This window comes from Megalopta genalis, unplaced genomic scaffold, assembly GCF_051020955.1.
Source record: "Megalopta genalis isolate 19385.01 unplaced genomic scaffold, iyMegGena1_principal scaffold0020, whole genome shotgun sequence".
Classification (NCBI taxonomy): domain Eukaryota; kingdom Metazoa; phylum Arthropoda; class Insecta; order Hymenoptera; family Halictidae; genus Megalopta; species Megalopta genalis.
The window spans coordinates 760296-784678 of record NW_027476090.1 but is presented as its reverse complement, the minus strand read 5'-3'; the positions used below and the strand labels follow the sequence as shown (position 1 = coordinate 784678).

Below are 24383 nucleotides of genomic sequence, written 5' to 3'. Positions count from 1 at the left end.
TATCAATTTGGGCGCGCGGGTGGCCCCCATGGCGTCACCGCCAAGTTAAGTGCCGGTCACCGGTGACCCCCGTGGCATTCAACGTGTTAATTTGTTCGAGGTGGCACAGATTTTGTTTTTTGGAATTGGAATTTCATCTGAAATCGGGTCATCCATTTTGACTTTCGCTCTAAACGACACGGACAGGTGAATTTGGAGGGTTAATAATAATATCGCGGTTAATAACATTTTTAATGATTAGCGTTAATTAATAATTAGCGAGGAAAGGAAGCTTATGTGTTTATACGTTAATATTAATAATGATTTATACGAACGTGAAAAATGATATTACATATTATTATACGTAATTACGTATTATAATACTACTAATATCGTCATTTACACGTGCAAACAATTTATGGTTTTATATAAATAAATATAACGCTGATCACCGATTTCCAAAATTTTCTTGCATTATGCATAGAACGTATAAAATATACATGCATAAAATACGCTTAAATTCCTTGTACTACGCAAGAAACGATCTTCTTAACAGCCGTGTTAATTAGCGTTTCTTTGCCAGTAGTACATTCGTATAAGAGAGAAAGAATTTATATTTATTGTATGCCTTGAAATAACCTTGAAACATTGATAAGAGAAGCGCAGAATTTTCTGTTGATTTAAAAGACGCGAATATCGTCGATATTTAGTGGATTATTATCCAAATATTTGGTGATTATTATCCAAATATTTAGTGGATTATTATCCAAATATTTAGTGGATTATTATCCACATATTTAGTGGATTATTATCCAAATATTTAGTGGATTATTATCCAAATATTTAGTGGATTATTATCCACATATTTAGTGGATTATTATCCAAATATTTAGTGGATTATTATCCAAATATTTAGTGGATTATTATCCACATATTTAGTGGATTATTATCCAAATATTTAGTGGATTATTATCCAAATATTTAGTGGATTATTATCCAAATATTTAGTGGATTATTATCCACATATTTAATGGATTATTATCCAAATATTTAGTGGATTATTATCCACATATTTAGTGGATTATTATCCAAATATTTAGTGGATTATTATCCAAATATTTATTATCTTTGTAAAGTTACACTGCGAGGTAACCATAATTTTGTCTTTAATATTCGAAATTTATTCGATGTACATCTTTGCAAATGACGAACATTTATCAATAAATAATTTCATAATCATTGAATGAAATTCATATCTTAAAAGATAAGTTTATAGATTCTCGCATTATTCTTTGTTCGTGGCAAATGGATTACTATAATTCTCCTAATACGATTTATTAATTTTATTAAGTTCTAACGAAGAAGATATATTAATCCAATTTCCCATTTTTATAGTTTCTCGAGCGATCAGCACAATCGAGAACAAGCTTTCAATATTTTTAGAATAAGATAATAAAATAGAAAATCAGAGTTAGTAAAAAAAAAAAGGTGTTCGAAAAGTTGTCAGAATTATTTTTATTTCGCTTAAGTATCGTCCATGATGAAACAAAGTCCCAACAAAGTTTACGCTCGCACCAATTCATTATAAATATAGCACTCTGTTTACGAATAATAACCGCTTTCCTGAAACTTTTTAACGTCCCTCGAATATATTTAAACTATTATACTTTCCGCTAATAAAGGAGACCTGCAGCTGACACATTCGATGTATACCGAGGTGCAGAAATTGTTTCGAGAAAAGTAGCTGATCGGCACCAGATATGAAAGCCACACACGAACAAGGAATTATTTTCAAGCTTGTGAAAATCATTGAATAAGTCTATAAAATTAATCGGAATAGTATATTCATCGTACGAAATTTTACAAAAATAATTATTCGTTAATTATTATTATTTATAATTATAAATAATATTATTGAATAATATTAATAATAATATTAATATATAATATATAATTAATAATATAATATAATATAATTAATAATATAATTAAATAATAATATAAATAATATTTTTATTTAATTATTATTATTATTTATAATTTATATAATATATATATTATTATTAATTATTCGTTATTCATTGTTCGAAATTTTACAAAAATTTCATTATCCATTATTGCAAATAAAACATAAATTCGGAACGATCTAAATAAACTAACGTTTATGGTTATTAATTGATTGAATATTTTAATGTCAGTCAGATCCTAAACATTACATTTCCTAAGAATGTTAAGATCACACTTTAATATAAATAATTTTAATTACATAAACATTCAAATTATTGCATACAGATCGAATTGCTTTGAGTTTTCGAAAACATGTTAATTCGAATTCCTGTAAAGTCGAGAATTAAGAACAAGAGAATTAGATGTACTAATTATTAGATTATACTAACGAATGAGTTGCTTTCAAAGGTTTTATCAAATCATACTATTGGGTTGGCAACTAAGTAATTGCCGATTTGTTCAATGAAATAAAAAATTATTTTTTACTTGGAACGAAGTTTAATCCGTAATGTATTTTCCATTTTGTTCGATGACCTTTTGCCATCTCTCTGACAACTTGAAAATTCCAAGCTCATAGAAAGTCTGATTCTTTTCGGCCAAAATCTGAGTTAAGTGAGATTTCACAGCGTCATCGTCATTATAATTTTACCACGAAGTGAGTTGTCCAGGGATCGAAATAAGTGGTAATCCGATGGCGCGAGATCAGGGCTATATGGTTTGTGTAACATCGATTCCCAACCAATATCCATCAATTTTTGCCGAATGGACAAAGACGCGTGCGGCCTAGCATTGTCCTGCTGGAAAATGACATCTTTACGATTGACCAATTCTGGTCGCTTTTCCTTGACCGCTGCATTCAATTTGTCCAGTTGCTAACATTCACGGATAATAAAAAATAACATAATAATAATAATAATAATAGTTTTATAATATAACATTTACGGATATCATAAAAATGGGAGTGAGAGACAACAATTACTTAGTTGCCAACCCAATATATACATTCGAATCGAAGCAGCAAGTCAATGCAATTTCGACTATTGTATAGTCTTTTCGATAGATATTATATAAAGGTATGCGCTCGCGCGCGCGATAGGTATTTGTGCATGATCTCAGTTGTTCCTCGAACATTTCGCTACTCATTGCTTCGGAACTGGTCGACAAGTCGTGACAAATCGTTGCCGTGCTGGATACCTTCGAAACATCCGCAGCAGTCTTGGGCCGAGCCATGGGAGAATAGTATAAAGGAATAAACTCAAAAGAAATCGAAGAATGGATAGGTTTTGGACAAAGATTAGAACCTAACCTATTAGCTGAGGATTTAAAGATTTTCTCCGACTCATTTTTCGCGTACCATTGCTTCGAAAAATGATCGCGTCGTGAATTGCTTGCGCGGGCACATATTTCACTTCAAAATTTTAACTTGAGATTTTGTTAATGACAAAAAAAACCACATGTGGTTACATACACAATATTACGTCTACTTAAAGCTATTGTATATTCTATCTATGTAATTTATGACACTTGTTCTCCGACAGGTTTCGAAAGAAATATGTAATTTAAGTATTCTGACAATTTATTTTTAATTTTAAATCAAATTTTATCTTATTGTTAAATCGTGTCTTCAGAAATGTCCGAATCAAATTCGTAGAAGCTAAAGGCGTTCTCATAATAATAAAATTAATTAAAATACACAAATAACGTAGTATCTATACATTAAATTGCTCGCTCTTCGTACAAGTGGAGAACTCAATTAAAGCAATGTAACTTTCTTCAAATAAAGCTTTATCTAAATGTTAAAGTCTCCGTGATCTCGAACAAACAAGTTTTTAACTGACGGATTGTTAAACCGAACGGCGATTAAATGAATAATTCAACTTTTCGAATTGTGTGCAGCTTCGTTTGCTTGAAATTATCCCAACCAGATTTCGTTGAAACGCGTCTTCCACTGTGTGTATATGATTAGATAAAGTGTACCTTACAAGAAAATCTTCTCTGGTAACGAGGAAGAATATTAGTAAGATCGCAACGATCTCCGCGTAATTACTACGGCGCGCGATGATAAATTGTACAAGTTTAATGCTGAGTACAAACTGAAAATGATCTCTGCTGTTATAAATATAACGTAATGGTATAAATAAATATTATTTACAAATATATATTATGCAAATGAATAATATTATATTTATATATATCATTTATTATATTTATATACAGTACAATATTTATTATATAAATATATATGTATAATATTTACTATGTAAATATATATTACACATAAATAAATATTATTTTCTTATTACTGTTATAACATAATAGTATAAATGAATATTGTTTACAAATATATATATATTATGCAAACGAATAATATTATATTTATATATAACATTTATTATGTTTATATATAATATTTATTATATAAATATATATGTATAATATTTACTATGTAAATATATATTATATATAAATAAATATTATTTTATTATTGCTGTTATAACATAATAGTATAAATAAATATTGTTTACAAATATATATATTATGCAAACGAATAATATTATATTTATATATAACATTTATTATGTTTATATATAATATTTATTATATAAATATATATGTATAATATTCACTATGTAAATATATATTATATAAATAAATATTGTTTACAAATATATATATTATACAAACGAATAATATTATATTTATATACAATACAATATTTATTATATAAATATAAGTACAATATGTACTCTCTACATAAATATATATTATATAAATAAATATTATCTTATCATCGCTATTATAAATACATCAAAAACAACGTAAATATAACTACTGTCTCGATCTCTCACAAGGTTTTCCTCATTATGTATTCTCTATTCTTTAACGACTTTAAGTAAAGACGATCGTTCTCGTCTTGTTAACGCATTTGTGTCTGGAGATCGCTTACATAAAAATTCGAGTGCTATTAATTTTCGACGGTAGAAATGTTGCTTCCAAATGGTTGTTCCACGACGCCACTGGCTCTGGATAAATTCGAACGGCGCTGTTGTATCTCTTGGGAAACAGCGTGCAACGGCTCGAAAATATTCGCCGGTGTTTCCGCGATCGAGCGTTCAGTCGAGATCACAGTCGATCGGTTACCAACGCAATTTCATCGGGACATTATCTGGGAACGATCGGGCCCGTTCGACGGCGGCGCTCTCTCGAAATCGTAAGGAGGATCAAAAGACTTATCGTGCGACGCGACGCTTCCATCCGCTCGACACTCGATTCCTTTATAGCTGTCTCGGATTTTATCGCGAACGCTTCCACGGTGCCCCTTTCGTGTCCCCGCGACGGTCGTTATCGGAGCTCTGCCGTGCAAACGGTCAAAATTGATAAGCGGCCGAGACGCAGGAAGCGAAAGGTCGGGGCGCCCCGTTATTTGCGATGCAACGAGCACCTCCGGGCACTGCGATACAGCGAAAACAGATTAGTCACGTAATAAAGTCGTGCCCCGTGTCGGTCCCGGTTCGAGGGATTTGGTGGAGAGTCGAAGAGAGAGTGGCGAAGAGAGGCGCTTCTCGACTTTGTCTGGCGACTTCGTCGACGGCTTCGTCGTCGGCATCCTCGGGCCTCGTCGAGCCGCGCCGCGAGAACTTGGCCGCGAATCTTCCCTCTCGTCGCAATCACTTCCGTTACGCGGCCATCACACGGAAACGCCGGCATTTCTAGTTCGACGTAATCGCGATCGGAACCGAGCGAGAACGCCAACAACTCTCGAACCGCTGCTGCCGCCGTTATTCCTCTCGCTCGTTGCGGGCAGAGCAGGGTGATTCCTTAACTCTCGGTAATCAAAATTTTCTTTACCTTTTTAGACCTTTTTAGTCTTATTTCTGTAAAGTTCATCATTGTAATACCAGACAATTGTGTTTGACAGCGAAATAAAATCATTCAAGTTTGTAAACTTTAACGCTATTTTTATTTTCTTCATCTCATCTTTTCATCTCTTATAAGATCAGGAAAAGAGAGATTCTGAAACTTTGCGGATATAGTAAATTCTCTTTAATCGTCCCTCAGCTTGTAAACAAAGATGGATAATTTCAGAAGAGGAGGTACGATTGTTCGAGTCTCGCTGATCGTATCTCCTCTCTTCTCAAATCTTCCAAATTGTCTGCTTTTCTTTGCAAGCTGAGGGACAATTGGAGACAATTTACTGTACGTAGATATGCACTGTAAATTCTCCCAAATTGACGCTCAGATTGTACACAGAAAAGGACAATTTGAGCGTCGATTAGGGAGAATTTACTGCATTGCGCAATTTTTTTTTTCTTTTTCTTGCGTAAATTCACTTTATTGGGTAGAAATTAAGCCTCGGATATTCTCGGCTATTTTTTATTTTACTACTATAGTCCGCAAACGGTGCAACATAGAGAAGATGTCTTGAAACGAAAATCACGTTTTCGTCAAAATCTATCATGTGATATACGATTTGTTAATCGTTCGATCAATTGGATGAAAGGTTACAAACGAATGGTCGACATATTTGTTTACTTTTCTGATTTTTCACGTTTATTTATTCATTCCAGAATTTGTTTAATTGCCGAGTTAGGAATAATCCCTTATCAGCGAGAAAATAATGTCTGCTGAAAAGAAAAGTTGCGTCAAAGTTTGCAAATTTTAGCGATCTCGTTTCCTTGTCAAGCACACAATCGTGTTTTGTTATTTTGGAAATATTGTTAAACGTTTTAAACCGAAAGACAATGCCTTAAATGAATAACGACTAATTTTACGTGTTACTTATCAAATAAATAACTATTCAAATAACACTAAAAATTCACCATTAGCCCTTAGCACTCCGAACCATTCTGGACGCTGGCTACCAGCTACTCAGCGCCACTTTTCGGCAGAAACGGGCATTTACAGACCCTCGTATTATTTAGTATGCTTTTGGAACTAACTAACATATTATAATGATATTGGATTTATATGAATTTGGCTGAAATCGAGAAATTTTCAAAAAAATAAATATTTTATTTTTTATAATTTTGTTTCGTTGTTGTAATCGCTATCTATGCGAACTCTTTCTCTCGTCGCCTTGTTGCTTGGACGATATCACTATCACTACTGTCAAAACGATAGACTAACTGTAGAAGAAAACCTTCTACAGTTAGTCTTTCTAACATATCTGTATAAACGTCTATCTGGAGCTCATCTTCGCTACTACTTGTGTCATGAGACTCATTCGTGTTTGAACGTTTTGCCATTGTTCTAATAAAAAATATGAATAAATACATAGGTTGAAAATTTCTAATTGTTATTACTAACTCACAAGATGATATTTACCAAACAATTTATTTACCAAGAGAAGAATCACTTTTGCGATTTTCTCACTCGTTAGATCTATCTATACCGCTCGACGCTTCAAACCAGACTGAGTTCAGCTTTGGAAATCTTTTCCTCCAGATTTCATGATTATAAATCTCAGTATACAGTGCGTGCTATGTTCGCATACCGATTTTTCTTCTACAAACTTGCCTTATCACTCTTTTCAAATGGCGCCTTTGAAGTGCTCGGACCGTCGTGAGCACGCCTCTCACGTTTTCGTCAAAATCCGCTCACATTTCTTGTATATATCTTAGTAATTTTACTATATTTTGATTTGATTTCTGGTGCCATTTCAAGAGAAAACTTCAGGGAAACATGCATGTCTCAAAAAGTTGCACTGAAATAACTCAATTCCTCGTAATCACTAATAAACTTGAATGTCCCACGAGAGGGGACATCCGAGTGATATGCTAGAATTACGATGTCCCACGAGAGGGGACATCCGAGTGATATGCTAGAATTACGATGTCCCACGAGAGGGGACAGCGGAGTGCAAAGAGTTAAATACGGAATTTCAGAGACAAGGAGAAATAAATCGAATCTGGATTATTATCTAAGAAAAGTATTTGACACGAATTTTTTCATCGGGGATCGTCTATATCGAACGAGTTGGAACATCCCCTAAATGTACTTCTTATCTCCAATTTCGACGATTCCTTTTACCTTTTTTAGTTAGAATAGACGACGATAGACTGTTTAAACTACACGAACATAAAATAAAAAAATGTACAAACGAACAACATTTAATTATTTTCGGGAGCGGCTGCTCCGAAGCGTTCAAAACGCGGGCAAGCCAGTAAAAAAACATCGACAAAAATCGATTATTATCTGACATTTTCTGCAAGGAATATTCTGGTCCGCGATCGAAACGTATTCCAAAACGATTTACAAAACTTCAGAATTAAGTCGAAGCTCGCCTAGCTCGAGCATCGACTTCGATGCACGCTTGGAACGAGCACTTTGCGACCGCAGCCGCGAGACCTCGGAAAGTTAATAACCGATCACCTTATCAGCGTGTGTCCGCGGAAGTTTTCATCGAAATAAGAGCGATCGCCGGCTCCCGAGCAGAGAATCGCTGACTTCCTTGAAAGAAAAGACCGCGGCGATCCACGTGGATCCAGAAGTTACTCCGTCGAGAACGGATGAACTTGGGAGCCGTTTCCCGTCGTCGTCGTCGTCGTCGTCGACCTGAACGCTGATCGATGAGAAGCTAGCCTGGCCCACGGATCCCCACGGAGAAGCAGTTACCATAACTTGAAAATTCCAACTGCTTTCAATAGAGCCAAGCGCCAAATGCCGACTTAAGACCTCCGGCGAGGGATTGCGGGGAAACGCAACGCATATTCCCGGCGAAGCGGAGAGGAAGCATTGCCAAAGAGGAAGTCCGTGCGATGTAGCCGAGCGGGGGAGGACGAATGACGATATAAAGACGCGAGCGCGGAGAGAGGATGGAGGCGAAGGAGGTGTGGTTCGAGTCCTGGCGGATGACCGAGGGCTGAGCCGAGGATGCACAAGCACACCAGCCAACTGCGCGGCCCCGGCGGCCCCGGAACCGGACACCATGTTGCTAACAGGGGTCCTGTCAGAAGATGGAATAGCTTCCACGGCGGTGGCGCGAGCAATTTCAATGACACCGTCGGAAATGGCAATCTGCCCTCGAGCATGATCGCCAGAGCTCCCCAGGAGCCGTTCAGAGCCGTCCCGAAGGCCGTCCAGGCCCTGAGGAGCGAATCCGTCGATAGGAGCCATCGCGTTCAACCACCGCCGCCGCCCGCATTCCCCCGAAGACGATTCTCCGTTTGGTGAGTTCGAAAGCTATTAATTTTTATGCCGGCCGCTAATTGAATCGGTTCCTACCCTAACAGAGTCAAAAGGTATAACCGTGCTAATGTCGCGTCGCGTGAAAATCGACGAATTCGTTCGGACATTTAAATCTGCTATAGTAAATTCTACTAAAATAAAACTACAGCAAATTCTCCCTAATTGACAGCTTGGAAACGGAAATGGTCAATTTGGGAAGAGAAGGTACGATTATTCGAGGTTAAACTATATAGTAAATTTTACTAAACTAAAAACTAGAGCAAATTCTCCCTAATTGACAGCTTGGAAACAAAAATGGTCAATTTGGGAAGAGAATATACGATTATTCGAGGTTGAAATATATATAGTAAATTCTACTAAACTAAAAACTACAGCAAAATTCTCCCTAGTTGACAGCTTGGAAACAAAAATGGTCAATTTGGGAAGAGAAGATACGATTATTCGAGGTTGAAATATATATAGTAAATTCTACTAAACTAAAAACTACAGCAAAATTCTCCCTAGTTGACAGCTTGGAAACAAAAATGGTCAATTTGGGAAGAGAAGGTACGATTATTCGAGGTTAAAATATATATATAGTAAATTCTACTAAACTAAAAACTACAGCAAATTCTCCCTAGTTGACAGCTTGGAAACAAAAATGCCAACAACTATGAAAACGAGCCGCAAGGCTCGATTAATCGTATCTCCTCTTTCCAAATCGTCGATTTTTGTTTCCAAGCTGCGTGTCAATTTAGGGAGAATTTACTGTATATCCATGCCAGTAATTAATTCTATGCGGGAATAATGATTGATAAATATTCTTCAGCGTTCGTAGAATGTATTTTTCGTAAACAGAATTTTATTATTATTTTATTATTTATCCAGCTTAGTACATTCCGTGCCAAGAAGGCTCGGCGATATTTTAAGATCAAGTGGCAATCGCACAAATTATTGAACCATCAAATATTTAATTTGTTTTTAGAATTTTTTCACTTGTTGTTTAACTGCGCGAATACTTTCTACGCGTCTGTCTGTTTGTGCTGATATTTTTCCAATGCTTGAAGGGAAAGACATTTTGTTTACAGAAAATGTACACCATAAAACGTGTAAGAATATTTTAGTAATCATTGTTTTCTCATAAAATTTATTACTATGGTATTGATATAGATAGTTTTGCTTCCAACTGATCACTGCACGAATACTTTCCACACCGACTGTATATCGTTCCGCGTGGACGCATTTCGCGTATTGTTTCTCCTCGGATTTCGCGTGACGCGACATTAGTATGTTTCTGAAAAGTAACGCGACGTTCGAACAGTGTCCTGCGTATGTCATCCGTTAGAAAGAGATCAGGATCGGCGTCACGCTGTTCAGTCACGATTTCACGTGACACGAGGTTAGTATGTTTCTACCTTTACGCTCACTTAACACTTCCACGGCGATTCTTTTCACGTACGCGTGAATTCGCGGAAATTTCAATTGCAAAAGGTCGATTCAGCGCAGGATTTTTCAAGAATTTATCGTAATTATTTTATCAGCATAAATTAAAATATAATTTTATTATTTATATAATATAATTTATATATAATATATTATATAATATAATATATATAATATAATATAATATAATATATAATAATATAATATAATATAATATAATATAATATAATATAATATAATATAATATAATATAATATAATATAATAGATAATATAATATAATATATATAATAATAGTAATAATATATAATATATATATATAATATAATTTTAAATATAATTTTATTTTATTTAGTTTTAAATTTAATTTAACTAATATAATTTAATTTTATTCGGATTCGCGAGAGGTAAGAATGCTGAGGAAGCAATTCGTTGTCGTATAACTTCGCTTTGCAAGTTTAATTCGATCGAATAAAATGCTTTGTTCATACTTTTTAACGATGATGCAAGTAAAATGGATATAAAATGATGGAAATTTCCACATTATTTTCTGAACGGACGAGTCATTTCCGACGCACGATGGTCTCTTTGAGACACTTTATCTTCTCGATGAGTATAATACGAGACGCAATCGTAAAGAAATTAACCTTAAAAGAACCGGTCAAGGTCAATTTTGCGGTCGACTTTTTTTTTCAACAGATCTTCACCGATGCGAACGCGTAGAATCATGCTACGAAGGTCGTGACATACAATTCCTTGACACGTGGTACAGTTCTGTAAAATTTCAGACCTCTACCCTTTCGCTTAAGGGTAATATGGGGTTGGCGCAAGCTAAAACTTCACCTCCTGTTTTTCTTCGTTACTACGAGACTGCGGATCTCTATGCAAAATAAAAATGCCCTGTATTTCTTTTCATTGCAAAGTGTAACAACGTTGTCAAATTCTTTTAATATCCATGCCGATCAATTTTTGTCAGAAATGCATAAAATTCGCGATCTAGTTGTTACTTAAGATGTTTAAAATAAATGAAAAATACGATTCTTCACGTTTGGTTTACTAGGTCCTTGGTGGAAGTACAATCATTTCTCCCTAACTCGCGATAAATAATTCTTATAATCGTACAAAAAGCGCAACAGTTTAAAGAAAAAAACGAGCACTCCATTTCCCCCTTCTTTATATGTATTTATTTACGAATTAACTAGCATACCGCACGACACGTAGACAAACATTATTAACAAGATTTGTAAGTCCCAGGATGATCGCAAAATTACATACGTTCGCTATATGTATGTGCCATGTAATAATATGATAAGTAATGAGGTAATTAACTTGTTGATTATAATTAGATGGATTCGGGACAAATGACGAACGAATTAACCAAAAATATGAAGATACAAAAATTTACGAACACAGATGCGTTAAAACGAATTAATTAAGATTGATGTGCACATTCTGGATGTGCAATTTTTATGATAAATCAAGTGCAGTGTTGAGAGAAACCAGCATGTTGTAATTTATAATTCTTTCGCGATCGCACTGTGCCGTGATTAATTGTATTCGAGATTGAAAACACTGCGTCATCAAAATATTTCACAATCAAGTAAGAAAGTCAACGAGAAAAACGGATAAACAGACTAAATAGTTTAACACGTTCCGTGCCACGTGTACCATCGATGGTACACGCTTGCATGTTTACTTAGTGAACTGAACAAATTGTTTACAAGAAATTTAGAACCGAAGAATCAATTTCCACCGCAAGAATGGGCGTTGATAAGTTTTTGTTATGTTGTTATGTGTACGAGAATTAATAATTGCACGTAATACATCAAGTTTTAGTAAAATATCAAAGTGTGAAGATTCGAGTAAAAAAAGCTCGGCACGGAACGTGTTAAACAGTCACGGTTACGGTTTTTGATACACATGTAAACATAGTTGCAGGGTACATGTAAGATACGATCCGACTACCTTGTTACCATATGCATTGTGTCTACAAAAGATAAAGCAAGGAAAAGTGTCACAGCAGAGAATTCCAGCTTCTAATATGTGTATTTTTCCAACTCGCTTATACGTTTTTTTCCAAACGCGACTTTAGAAGCGTAATGCGTGCGTGTCATTGTAATAAATAGATTTTCACGAAGTTTCTGGTTTATCGCATATTTTGCTACTTTCATTGTTATTATGTGATAATACGATAATAGTACTTCTTTTAAAAAAATATTCAGATCAAGTGATAAAGCAACATGTTATTTCAATGTTTTAAACATCACCGCAGTTGCTCGTTATCCATTGACTTCATCAAAAAATGTTCGAAACAAAATTTATTGTATGTAAGGAACCTAATGAGGTGAATAATTTTATTAAATTAATAATTTGATTGAATAATTTGATTTTTTAATGCCTTGTATTTTTTGAGATAACAAATTGACTTAAGTACTTTTTTTTAAACTCTCGCCCTATATTTTTCTTATACAAAGCCCAGAATTTCTGAAGACTAATTGTTCTAATATGTATAAATTGCTGATTCCACGTATTTATGATGCAATTAAAAAGATAATAAAAAAAATAATAAAAATATCAGAGCAACATATGAGCCGTTTATTTTGAAAGTGGCATAAGTCACTTTTTCAAAAAAATCGAGTTAATGGTAACACTAATTATAATTGAACGGTATCTTTTCATTTTTTAAAAATTTGCAAACAACAAGTTGAGAACTATTGAGATTTGTTCGAGAGAAGTTTTGCTACTTAACGGTATAACAAACATGTTTATTTTGTAAGTGGCGTGAGTCGCTGTACTCAGGAAATTAATTGCGGAGCTTAGTGTAAAAGAAATAGAAACGTGCGATAAGTGTGTGTGAAGTATTGTTTTGAATTATTTTCAGTATTTTTAAAAATCTTGTGATCACTGGACTTATTTTTATAAGTGCGAAAGAGAATAGTGCAGTTTTGTAAATTATATTATAGTAATGTGGCGGCTACCTCCAGACCCGCCAGCAGATGGCTATAAAATGTTTTATAAACTAACTTTAGATGAAAAAGATGAATTTCTAACTTTGGATTCGTCACCAAAAAGAGGAAGACCTAGGCGTTATTCACAAATAGAAATGGATCCGTTATACGCTGGATCTCGTCTTGTTTCTTCAGCAAAATACAAAGACACAATGGACTTGCTTAATTATATATCCCCAATATACCACAGTTATTTTAAAAATTTGAAACAAAACACGATTTCCGAGGACTTAATCACTCCTATTGATGACGAAAATTAAATTGAACTGATGTATTTTCCTATAAATTCCTTATACTTATGTTTCAAAATGTACTAATTATTTTTGTATTTTATGAATATTCAAATAAAAAATACTTAAATCAAACCTTTATATTAAATATGTTCATGGTATAAATTATTATTATATGTGTAATTTATTCAACAATTTTAGTAAATCACTGTCCTTTCAAAACATCGCTTCAGTGAAAATACGTCGGACAAAATTAATATATGTCAGTCATTTTTCTAAACTATTTATTTTGAAAGTAGCGTAATGAGAAGTGGTGATTTTTTAATGTTTATACGAAATTATTTATACTGAGAAAAATATCAGTATCCTGAGATAACAAATACAAGTAAATCTTCTCGAAAGTTAGCATCCATATTTTTAAACGTGTTAAAACGCAAACCCTTAAATATATCGACTTAAAAACAAAGTGACTTATGCCACTTTCAACATAAACGGCTCATATACACCTGCTCTAATTATTAATAAAAGGATTATATTAGCGCTTAAATTTTATTCGTCGCAATTGATGCAGAAAATTTGTATTTTTCATAAAAATCCAGTCTAATTACACGATTGATAATTACGTGATTGATCAAATTATTAAACATTTGTTATGAGATATAACGATAATACTTCGTCGCTGTTACCCGTAACAAATAATAACGGATCAATTCGTAGGACACTATTAGGAAGATCAGCGCTCATCCGACGACCTCCCAAGAAAATTCTTCGCGATATAATTACTACGTAGCAATGTTCGACCCGGCGTTCAACCGGCGAATCGATATTCTCTCCGGATGCGTTACATGGGGGATGAAACCAGCTCGAAATCGGCGCACGCTGACGCGACGCCGCGTCTTTTATTGATACGTCGTCGTAACGAAAATTTATTCGATGTATAAATCACGGTAACACGTTCCCAGACGGACGTGCGTTACAATCTGAATATATTTCAATTAATCTCCATAAAAGCGGGACGCGACCGGTGCGCCGCCGCGTATCTTGGCCGCGCTCTCCCATGCCATTTTTATCGTGTACCCTTGACGGCTGTTACAGCGCCAATGCGTCGTCTTTAGAATTTTTATCTGGCGAGGTCTACAACGAATTCCGCTACTTTAGAAGAAGCGTATTCGAGCGGTACTATCCGAAGGCTTATTATTATCGGAGACCGGCCGCTGGACGCGAATTTATTACGCGGCTGCGTTTTTCGTTCGACGCGATTTTAGAAAACCCCTTCGGATTTTAGGTTCGTTTTTACATTTTTCTGCGTAGCTAGTAGTTGTTACGAAAACTGATAATAGCAATCTTTTTTATTTTGCATTTTAATTGCATTATAGCCTTCATCAATCATTTTTTACTAGGTTCAGTAACGTCTTAACCTTGGACCGACCCCATGGGGTTACAGGCAACTGGGCCAGAAAAATTGTTAAGTTGCCTGCAAACGTGTAAACAAATGCTAAAACATTAAGGTCATATATTACATAATACAAATATATATATATAAATATATGATACTTTTTCGTAATAAAATTATCAATTTGATCTATCTTAAACTTAAAAAAATGTATATATATAATATAACATGCGATATAACATTATATAATACATATATATGTATATTATATAATGTTATATCGCATGTTATATTACTTGTTATATATAATACTAAAAATAACCTATAATACGTAATGATACTTTTTCGTAATAAAATTATCAATTTAATCTATCTTAAAACAAAGCAATTTTCATCTTGACATTAATTCAGGTCACATTTATTGTAAAACTGTAAAAACGACTGTTCAAATATGGAATAAAAATTCTCAAAATACCGAGAACTGCACAAAATTTCCCTTGAAACTTAAAAAAAGAACATTCGATAAAAAGGATCAGAATTTTGTCGGTGAACAAATTTTATTCGATCTTTTATTTTCATTTATATTTCGCTTACCGAAATTCCCTTATTAGCAAGCAAAGTAAATCTCACGTAGCAATTATTGCACATCATCGTGCGCAACTAATCAGTCCTAGGCGCAATGATCTGTCCCACGGGGTCATGGGAAGTCAGTGGCGCAACCGGTTGACAGTTTCATCGTTTTGCCATGTCGGGATACAGTTATTCCGCTAATAGAGAAAGAAACGCCTAGGAGGCGTTGGGTGTAACGGTGCCGACGGAAATATTTCATTAGGACGGGACCAGATACCGGGCCCGATGAAATTGAGAACGTTATTCGACAGCGTGGACGAACGTTCCGGCATGCGAACGCCGACGAATGAGACGGCTTAACGGGCGCATTTCGCGGACGCGGTGCCACTTTCCGAGGGAAATTACGGCGAGTCTTCCTCGGAACTGTGTTTCGGGAAACCGGGACAGAGGCGGAGAAAAGCGGTCGGACAACGGCTCTCATCGATCTTGTTCGCATTGCAGCTCCGTACAGGTTCCGGCAGAATAACATTCGTTAAAACGTGTTGTTCGCTGTCGCATACGGACGGTCACGGGACTGTCGGGACAGTTTCTAAAACGAAGCACGATTCTTTATAATTTGGGCTAAGCGATCTGAATATTTTTCGGGATGTTTGTAAAATCAAACAATCGCTGTTGATCGGGACGATACGAAAATTAGAATAGTGAGGAGCTTGCAACGAAAATTGAAGCATTCTGTTTTTTAGATCTTGGTCATCGTACTGAAAGTTCGTTGAAATCGGTTAATGTTATCTCGAGCCGCAAACAATTAAAATTAGTGAAAATCGCAGTTTTTCACGATTTTTTTCACATCTAAAGATTTTGAAATTGTCTCAAGTGAGATCTACAAAATGCATTTTTTTAAATTTTCGTTATAGGCTGACATAAAAAAGTTAAAAAACGCCAGCTTTTTATTTTTATTTTCTTATCATTCCAAGTGCGAGCAAAATTAAGAAAAAATATTTTATCTAAGAGGCTAATCTTTCTGTCATCTATAAAAAAAATTCAAGTTGCTTGGTTCAATTTTGAAAGAAAAAAAGAGTGTCGCAATGTTTTCCTGACCGACTGTACACGCGTCGGGCATATATGGCTGACACTTTCAGGATAACTGTGAAATACTGAAATAATGTTATCATTTCTTGAATAAAACACCTTAGGCACTTCTTGCCCATAGGTCAGAGTTATTTATTAAATTAAAGTATTAACACTCAGTATTGTATTTAGATATTATGGCATCAGCGTAATGTGTCAAGTTAAATATTCTGTTACCTTTACACATATATTTCATAATAAATAAACCTATTATTCGAAATATACTGCAAAATAAAATATGCAAAATAAAAATTGTCTGCAACAATTGTAAAAGATAGAAGCGAAATATGATATATATAAAATCTTATTGTTGCATTTATGGCAAAACTGATAAGTGAAATAGAGAACAATATGGACGCCAGTAGAATTTAACAAAATTGTTACCTTCAATCTATTGAAACAATTATAAGAAGAAATACATTCGCATTTCGCTTCAATCTTTTGCAGTCGTTGCAGACAATTTTTATTTCGCATAAAAATCCGCGCTGTCTACTTATCGGACGCGATTCTCTGTAGATAAAAAGTGACAGTCATTTGTGAAATCTTTGTGAAAAAGCAGAGAAACGAGGACGCGTTTAGTATTTAAATTGAACCCGGACCTAACGCATTCCACGATTTCTTTTACAGCTACGTTGATTAGCATTTCTTTCATTTCCCTAATAGAACGAGACAATTATTGCTGCTCGCGTGTCTCCAATTCACTTTTGTTTCCACAGTTTATGCCAGTAGTTAGTTTATGTTTCATGTTTTCATGTTTCATGTTTGTGTTAACAGAAGAATTAAATTTTCTTGCGACTCAGAAAACGAATGAATTAGCATTTATAATTATCGTGTGATAATTTATTATTTAGCATCATTTAGCATGGACAAATAATTTAGCATTTATCTGTGAAATCGGTCATGAGTCCGGTTCGTTGTCGTAGTCAAAAAAAAATAGTAAGATTCATAACAACTATTCATGGAACGGTGTCCAGCGACGATAATATGTTTATTTGAAAGTGGCATAAGTCACTTTGTTTTTAAGTCGATATATTTAAGGGTTTGCGCTGATCTTCCTAATTGTGTCCTACGAATTGATCCGTTATTATTTGTTACGGGTAACAGCGACGAAGTATTATCGTTATCTCATAATAAGCGTTTAATAATTTCATCAATCATGTAATTAACAGTCGTGTAACTAGACTGGATTTTTATGAAAAATACAAATTTTCTGCATCAATTGCGACGAATAAAATTTAAGCGCTAATATAATCCTTTAATTAATAATTAGAGCAGGTGTATATGAGCCGTTTATTTTGAAAGTGGCATAAGTCACCTTGTTCTGAAGTCGATATATTTAAGGGTTTGCGTTTTAACACGTTTAAAAATATGGATGCCAACTTTCGAGAAGATTTACTTGTATTTGTTATCTCAGGATGCTGATATTTTTCTCAGTATAAATAATTTCGTATAAACATTAAAAAATCACCACTTTTCATTACGGTAAAGTGACTTGAGCCACTTTCAAAATAAATAGTTTAGAAAAATGACTGACATATAATAATTTTGTCCGACGTATTTTACCGAAGTGATGTTTTGAAAGGACAGTGATTTACTAAAATTGTTGAATAAATTACATATATAATAATAATTTATACCATGAACATATTTAATATAAAGGTTTGATTTAAGTATTTTTTATTTGAATATTCATAAAATATAAAAATGATTAGTACGTTTTGAAACATAAGTATAAGTAATTTATATGAAAATACATCGGTCCAATTTAATTTTCGTCATCAATAGGAGTGATTAAGTCCTCGGAAATCGTGTTTTGTTTCAAATTTTTAAAATAACTGTGGTATATTGGGGGTATATAATTAAGCAAGTCCATCGTGTCTTTGTATTTTGCTGAAGAAACAGGACGAGATCCAGCGTATAACGGATACATTTCTATTTGTGAATAACGCCTAGGTCTTCCTCTTTTTGGTGACAAATCCAAAGTTAGAAATTCATCTTTTTCATCTAAAGTTAGTTTATAAAACATTTTATAGCCATCTGCTCGCGGGTCTGGAGGTAGCCGCCACATCACTATAATATGATTTACAAAACTGCATTATTCTTTCGCACTTATAAAAATAAGTCCAGTGATCACAACTTTGTTAAAAATACTGAAAATAATTCAAAACAATACTTCACTCACACTTATCACACGTTTCTATTTCTTTTACACTAAGCCCCGCAATTAATTTCCCGAGTACAGCGACTTACGCCACTTTCAAAACAAACATGTTTGTTATACCGTTAATTAGCAAAACTTCTCTCGAACAAATCTCAATTTGTCTCATCTTATTGATTGCAAATTTTTAAAAGATGGAAAGATACCGTTCAACTGTAATTAGTGTTACCATTAACTAGATTTTTTTGAAAAAGTGACCTAGACCACTTTCAATATAAACGGTTCATATGTTACATCCGCGTTCTCAAATATTTGTTCACTTTTTACAACGTCGTTAGCACACCTCCACATCTCCGCGATTTCCAATCACTGCGTATCGACGCGAACGCCGTCGATTTGATATTAGTGTTGACATCGCGGCATTTAGCGCACGCATAGATTGCATAACATCGATTAAATACCCAGCTTCGTTTACAAAACCAATAGGCGCTCTAATGCTTTCGGATGGCGCGGTCGCGGCGCAGCGCCGTTTAATTTGAGGCGACGGTGATGAATGTTATTAGAGTAATGGAATGTAGCCGATTTTAGGGTAGCACGGGACCCGACGTTAATGTTCCGCGGCCGTGTCCATACATCTCAACGGATTGTGGATCCCGCATTCCGGCCACAGTTCCCGCGGGACCGGGGATTTTACAAGATTTCGTTCAACTGTCGCGCGAAGCGTCGTTAAATTTAACATCCTCGTCGGAGAACTTAACGATGATGGAATCGTCCAGAAACGCCATCTTAAAATGTGAGCCCGGCTAATGTAGATTTAATTCTAGCTATTCGACGTTCGCGTTAGTTCGGAGTTCCTCCACGCCGTATCTGATAGACCGACGAGAACCGTGAATACACCGAGAAATAAAAACTATATAATAAAGACCGATAAAAATCTTATATGCCGACAGGTAATGGGAAGCACGGCAGTCCCTATAAAAAAAGGGGGATAGTAATGTTCGTTGAAAATGAGTCGAGCCCGTTAAAGTTTCAAGTCCCTGTTGTCGCTAATGCGCGGATCTTTATGCCTTCAGGAAATGTGGAAATTTTTATTTCATTTTTACATTTCATATTTGGAGAACAGCGTGCAGAACAACGGAACTACTTATCTGACAGATTTTTATGCGAAGCGACGATATTATTTACGTTAATTTGAACAAACGCGAATCGTTTTTGCCGATAGTTTCGCTGTGATAGTTTCGTCAGTGTTTCGTTTATTTATTTTTAGTATAATTACGTGAAATGTGTACGGCTGCTCGTTAGTACGAAAGTTACTATTAAAAATACGCTTCTCCACGCTTTTAGGACGAGATTCATTCTGCATTTTTCCAAGGAAGATTATCTGCGCTGACCGGCGTTCTTCGGTCGGTTTAATCATCTTAGATTAGAAGGCTAAGTCATATAACCGTTTCACCTTCCGAGCCTAAGCTTTGGGGAGCCCTTTCAGCCTAAGGTCGAAGCCTTAGGATAATCTTAGATTTTAAGCTTATCACGTGTGCCACACAGCAGACAGTAAAATATTAAAGCCAGCCTTTTGTTCGATTCTCGATTTTCTTAACAACCATATCTCCTTCCGAGATATCCTGCTGTAATTCAATTCAACAAGACACCCTGTATGTTTGGTTATCATTTTGGCAACTGTCATGTAATGTCAGTCGCGTGTTTCTTGAAGATATTACCAGTTGATGTATTCAACGTCAATTTGTTATCATCGTTTAGAAAAATAGAAAAATGTGAAACAGTATTAAGCTAACATTTTCATGTTAACGAATATTAACATGATTAAATTATAACATAACTAATATTATATATTAATATTAGTCATCATTAATATTATATTATAGTCATTATATATATCTTTATAGTCATCATTAATATTATATTATAGTCATTATATATATTTTTATAGTTATTATTAATATTATATTATAGTCATTATATATATTTTTATAGTCATCATTAATATTATATTATAGTATATATACATATTATAGTTATTATTAATATTATATGTATATCAGTCATATATTAATATGATATATATTAACATGATTAGTATTATATTATTGTCGACATTTTTAAAAGCGACACCTTTGATTTTGTGTATCAAAGGATTATGAATGAAATATTGCATGGTATTGCAATCGCGAGTAGAGCGCTGGTTTTCTTTTGAACCCATCTGGAGTCGTAAGTTCCAGGTGCCCCTCGTAGAACGCATCTGCCTCTTGAATCACCGCTGATGTAACGCGGTTCCCCGCCGAATTAATATTGGTCAATTAGATCAAGATGGCAGAGCAGCGGTCGAGCGTATGATTGACAATTGATTGAAACTTGCGCGCAATTGAGCTAAAGCTACGGCATCAAAAATTGCCCTAAATCCAGATGTACTAATATACTAACCCAGATCTAACTTGAATTTAATTTTAACTTAAAAATATACAGGGAGAGTTTGTTCGGAGTGACGAGCTTGACGACACGTTTCAAGGATATCAAGATCGATGAGAAATCGCTATAACAAATAGCTACCCTCGATTTTTATGATTGATCTCCAACGATCATTCACGGACGGCTATAATCGTGTGACTGTGTTCTAACGACTGTTTGGGTATGACTGTCTGCCTTCGAACGCCCAGAGGAAGCGTCTTTTTGGTGAGTTCGAGCGATGACACCTACTGCCATGTAGAGGAATCGTGTTGATATAGTGATAGAAATATTTGTATTGTGGGGAGGAATGTCACGAATGGGAGACTTTTATTTGGCTGAAGATATTTCTTATTTTTTGCCACGATTCGAAGGCAATTCGGAGACCACATGCCACGTCACAATTAGAAGCCAATTCGGAGGCCACGCGCCATTATTCGAAGGCAATTCGGACGCAATTCGGGAGCCACGTGACACGATTCGAAGGCAATTTGGAAGCCACATACCACGCCGCGATTCGAAGGCAATTCAGAGGCCACGTGACACGATTCGAAGGAAATTCGGGGTCTACATGACACGATTCGAAGGCAATTCGCAGACAACGTGACGCTATTCGAAGGAAATTCGGAGACCACGTGCTATTATTCGAAGGCAATTCGGAGGCCACGTGACATGATTCGAAGGGATGTTCGTTAACAACTCGTAAACAAGGCCGCGGATAGCATTTTCGCAAAGGAAAGTGTTATTCCAAATGACCCGAGGAACGCCCCGTTTCCGAATTGCGAGACATTTTCGGGATACCCGGTAGAATTATAGAGTATTTAGTATAAATATACAAATCTGAAGTATTCAGCGCACGAAAGTCCAGCAAAATCACTTATCCATCGTCGGGTCGCCAAGAAGGGATCGAAAATCTGTCGGCCAGTGTCGTCGCAAATGACAATTACCGTCACGCAATGCTCCGCGTGGTTGTATACCGCGGAAAATTGTATTCGATGCGGACAACGTCCGCCGGCTTCTCCTTCATCTGGCAACCCCAATTTCAGTTAACCCTATAACATCGCGGCGGCGGGTGCCCATCCCGATGATTATAATCGTTTCGCTATAGGCGGACCGTGGCGGCCTGTCGCCTATGCCATCGTCGGGTTTCCTTCGTCCTTCTTGCTGCCTTCTTCTTTTATTTGCCGAGTGAGGTTCCGACGCGCGGCGTGTAGCCTCCGATCGAGATTACGTCGTCGATGATTGATATTCATGTTGATTTGCGGTCTCGAACCGATCCCGGAGAACCGGTATAATTAACAACGTACACGTGTGGAACGAATCGTGGTCGCAGATCGTTGCTCCTCGACGATATACGGGCGCAAGCGGGCGGTTTCTGGTAACTTTGGCTTTCTGACCGACATTGAACTCGAAGCACTAAATGTTTGCGCGTGTTCTTTATCTTGGATCTCCGTGTACACGGTGTACTCGAATATGTGGGCACCGGTTTAGCCGAGAATTCAGCGTATTAATCCTTTGCACTTGACGCCAAATTAACGCAAGCATTTAACATAGTTTTCTCCGACCCACTGTATTTCCATTTTGTATAACCTAACCCATTGCATACGTAAGAAAATTGAATTTTGTGACCGATGTAACAGTTATCTTTTCAATAGTCCATCAAATATGAACAAATTTGATTGGATAAGATTATTTTGAAACGTGACATAACAATTTTTAATGGCGCCTTGAAGTCGCTATTCGAGTGGAAAGGATTAACAGGTTGAGCGCCGCGGCGGTCACACGAGGGTGACACTAATTTTTCACCGATTTTGAACATTCATTTTCATTGTACTATGTTCAAACAAACCGAATTCGACTAGGATGTTTCGGATGCGAAAGAGTTACAGTGTCGTCCGTTGTGATAAATTTTCACTTCCTAGTTTCGCTTCTATATTTTGTCATGTCTTTTCGTCCTGTACTATGTATACGTAAATATAAATTTTGTTATGGGATATGAAATGCAACTCTCACAATTTAATCACGTTTAACTTAATTTCTCCAACAAATAAATCACATTCTCAGAAATTTTTACTTACGTCTTCGAATGTAATCTATACATGCGAAAATATTAACCCTTAGCACTCCGAACCATTCTGGACGTTGGGTACCAGTTACTCAGCGTCACTTTTCGGCAGAAACGGGCATTTACAGACCCTCGAATTATTTAGTATAGTTTTGGAACTAACTAACATATTATAATGATATCGGACTTATATGAATTTGGCTGAAATCGAGAAATTTGCAAAAAAATCAATATTTTATTTTTTATAATTTCGTTATTGTTTGTTTTATAATTTTGTTCTGTTGTTGTAATCATTATCTATGCGAACTCTTTCTCTCGTCGCCTTGTTGCTTGGACACGATATCACTATCACTGCTATCGAAACGATAGACTAACTGTAGAAGAAAACCTTCTACAGTTAGTCTTTCTAACATATCTGTGTAAACGTCTATCTGGAGCTCATCTTCGCTACTACTTGTGTCATGAGACTCATTCGTGTTTGAACGTTTTGCCATTGTTCTAATAAAAAATATGAATAAATACATAGGTTGAAAATTTCTAATTGTTATTACTAACTCACAAGATGATATTTACCAAAAAAAACTTTTACCAAACAATTTATTTACCAAGAGAAGAATCACTTTTCCGATTTTCTCACTCGTTAGATCTATCTATACCGCTCGACGCTTCAAAACCAGACTGAGTTCAGCTTTGAAAATCTTTTCCTCCAGATTTTATGATTATAAATTTGTCCAGTTGCTAACATTCACGGATAATAAAAAATAACATAATAATAA

General features: G+C 35.3%; 1 protein-coding gene across 13 annotated transcripts in view; it reads left to right on the top strand.

Moving 5' to 3' along the window:
• The window catches only part of LOC117218896 (rap guanine nucleotide exchange factor 2), a 470857-nt gene that overhangs the window by 348757 nt on the left and 97717 nt on the right, over positions 1-24383 (top strand). For 9 of the 13 annotated variants that reach the window (XM_033467619.2, XM_033467624.2, XM_033467618.2 and 6 more), the window contains exon 2: positions 8634-9155. The exons of the other annotated variants lie outside the window; for them this stretch is intronic. In XM_033467619.2, coding sequence (XP_033323510.2) covers positions 8860-9155 — 296 coding nt within the window. In that variant the 5' untranslated portion in view covers positions 8634-8859. The remainder of the gene's footprint in view (positions 1-8633; positions 9156-24383) is intronic. 13 annotated transcript variants of the gene reach the window in all.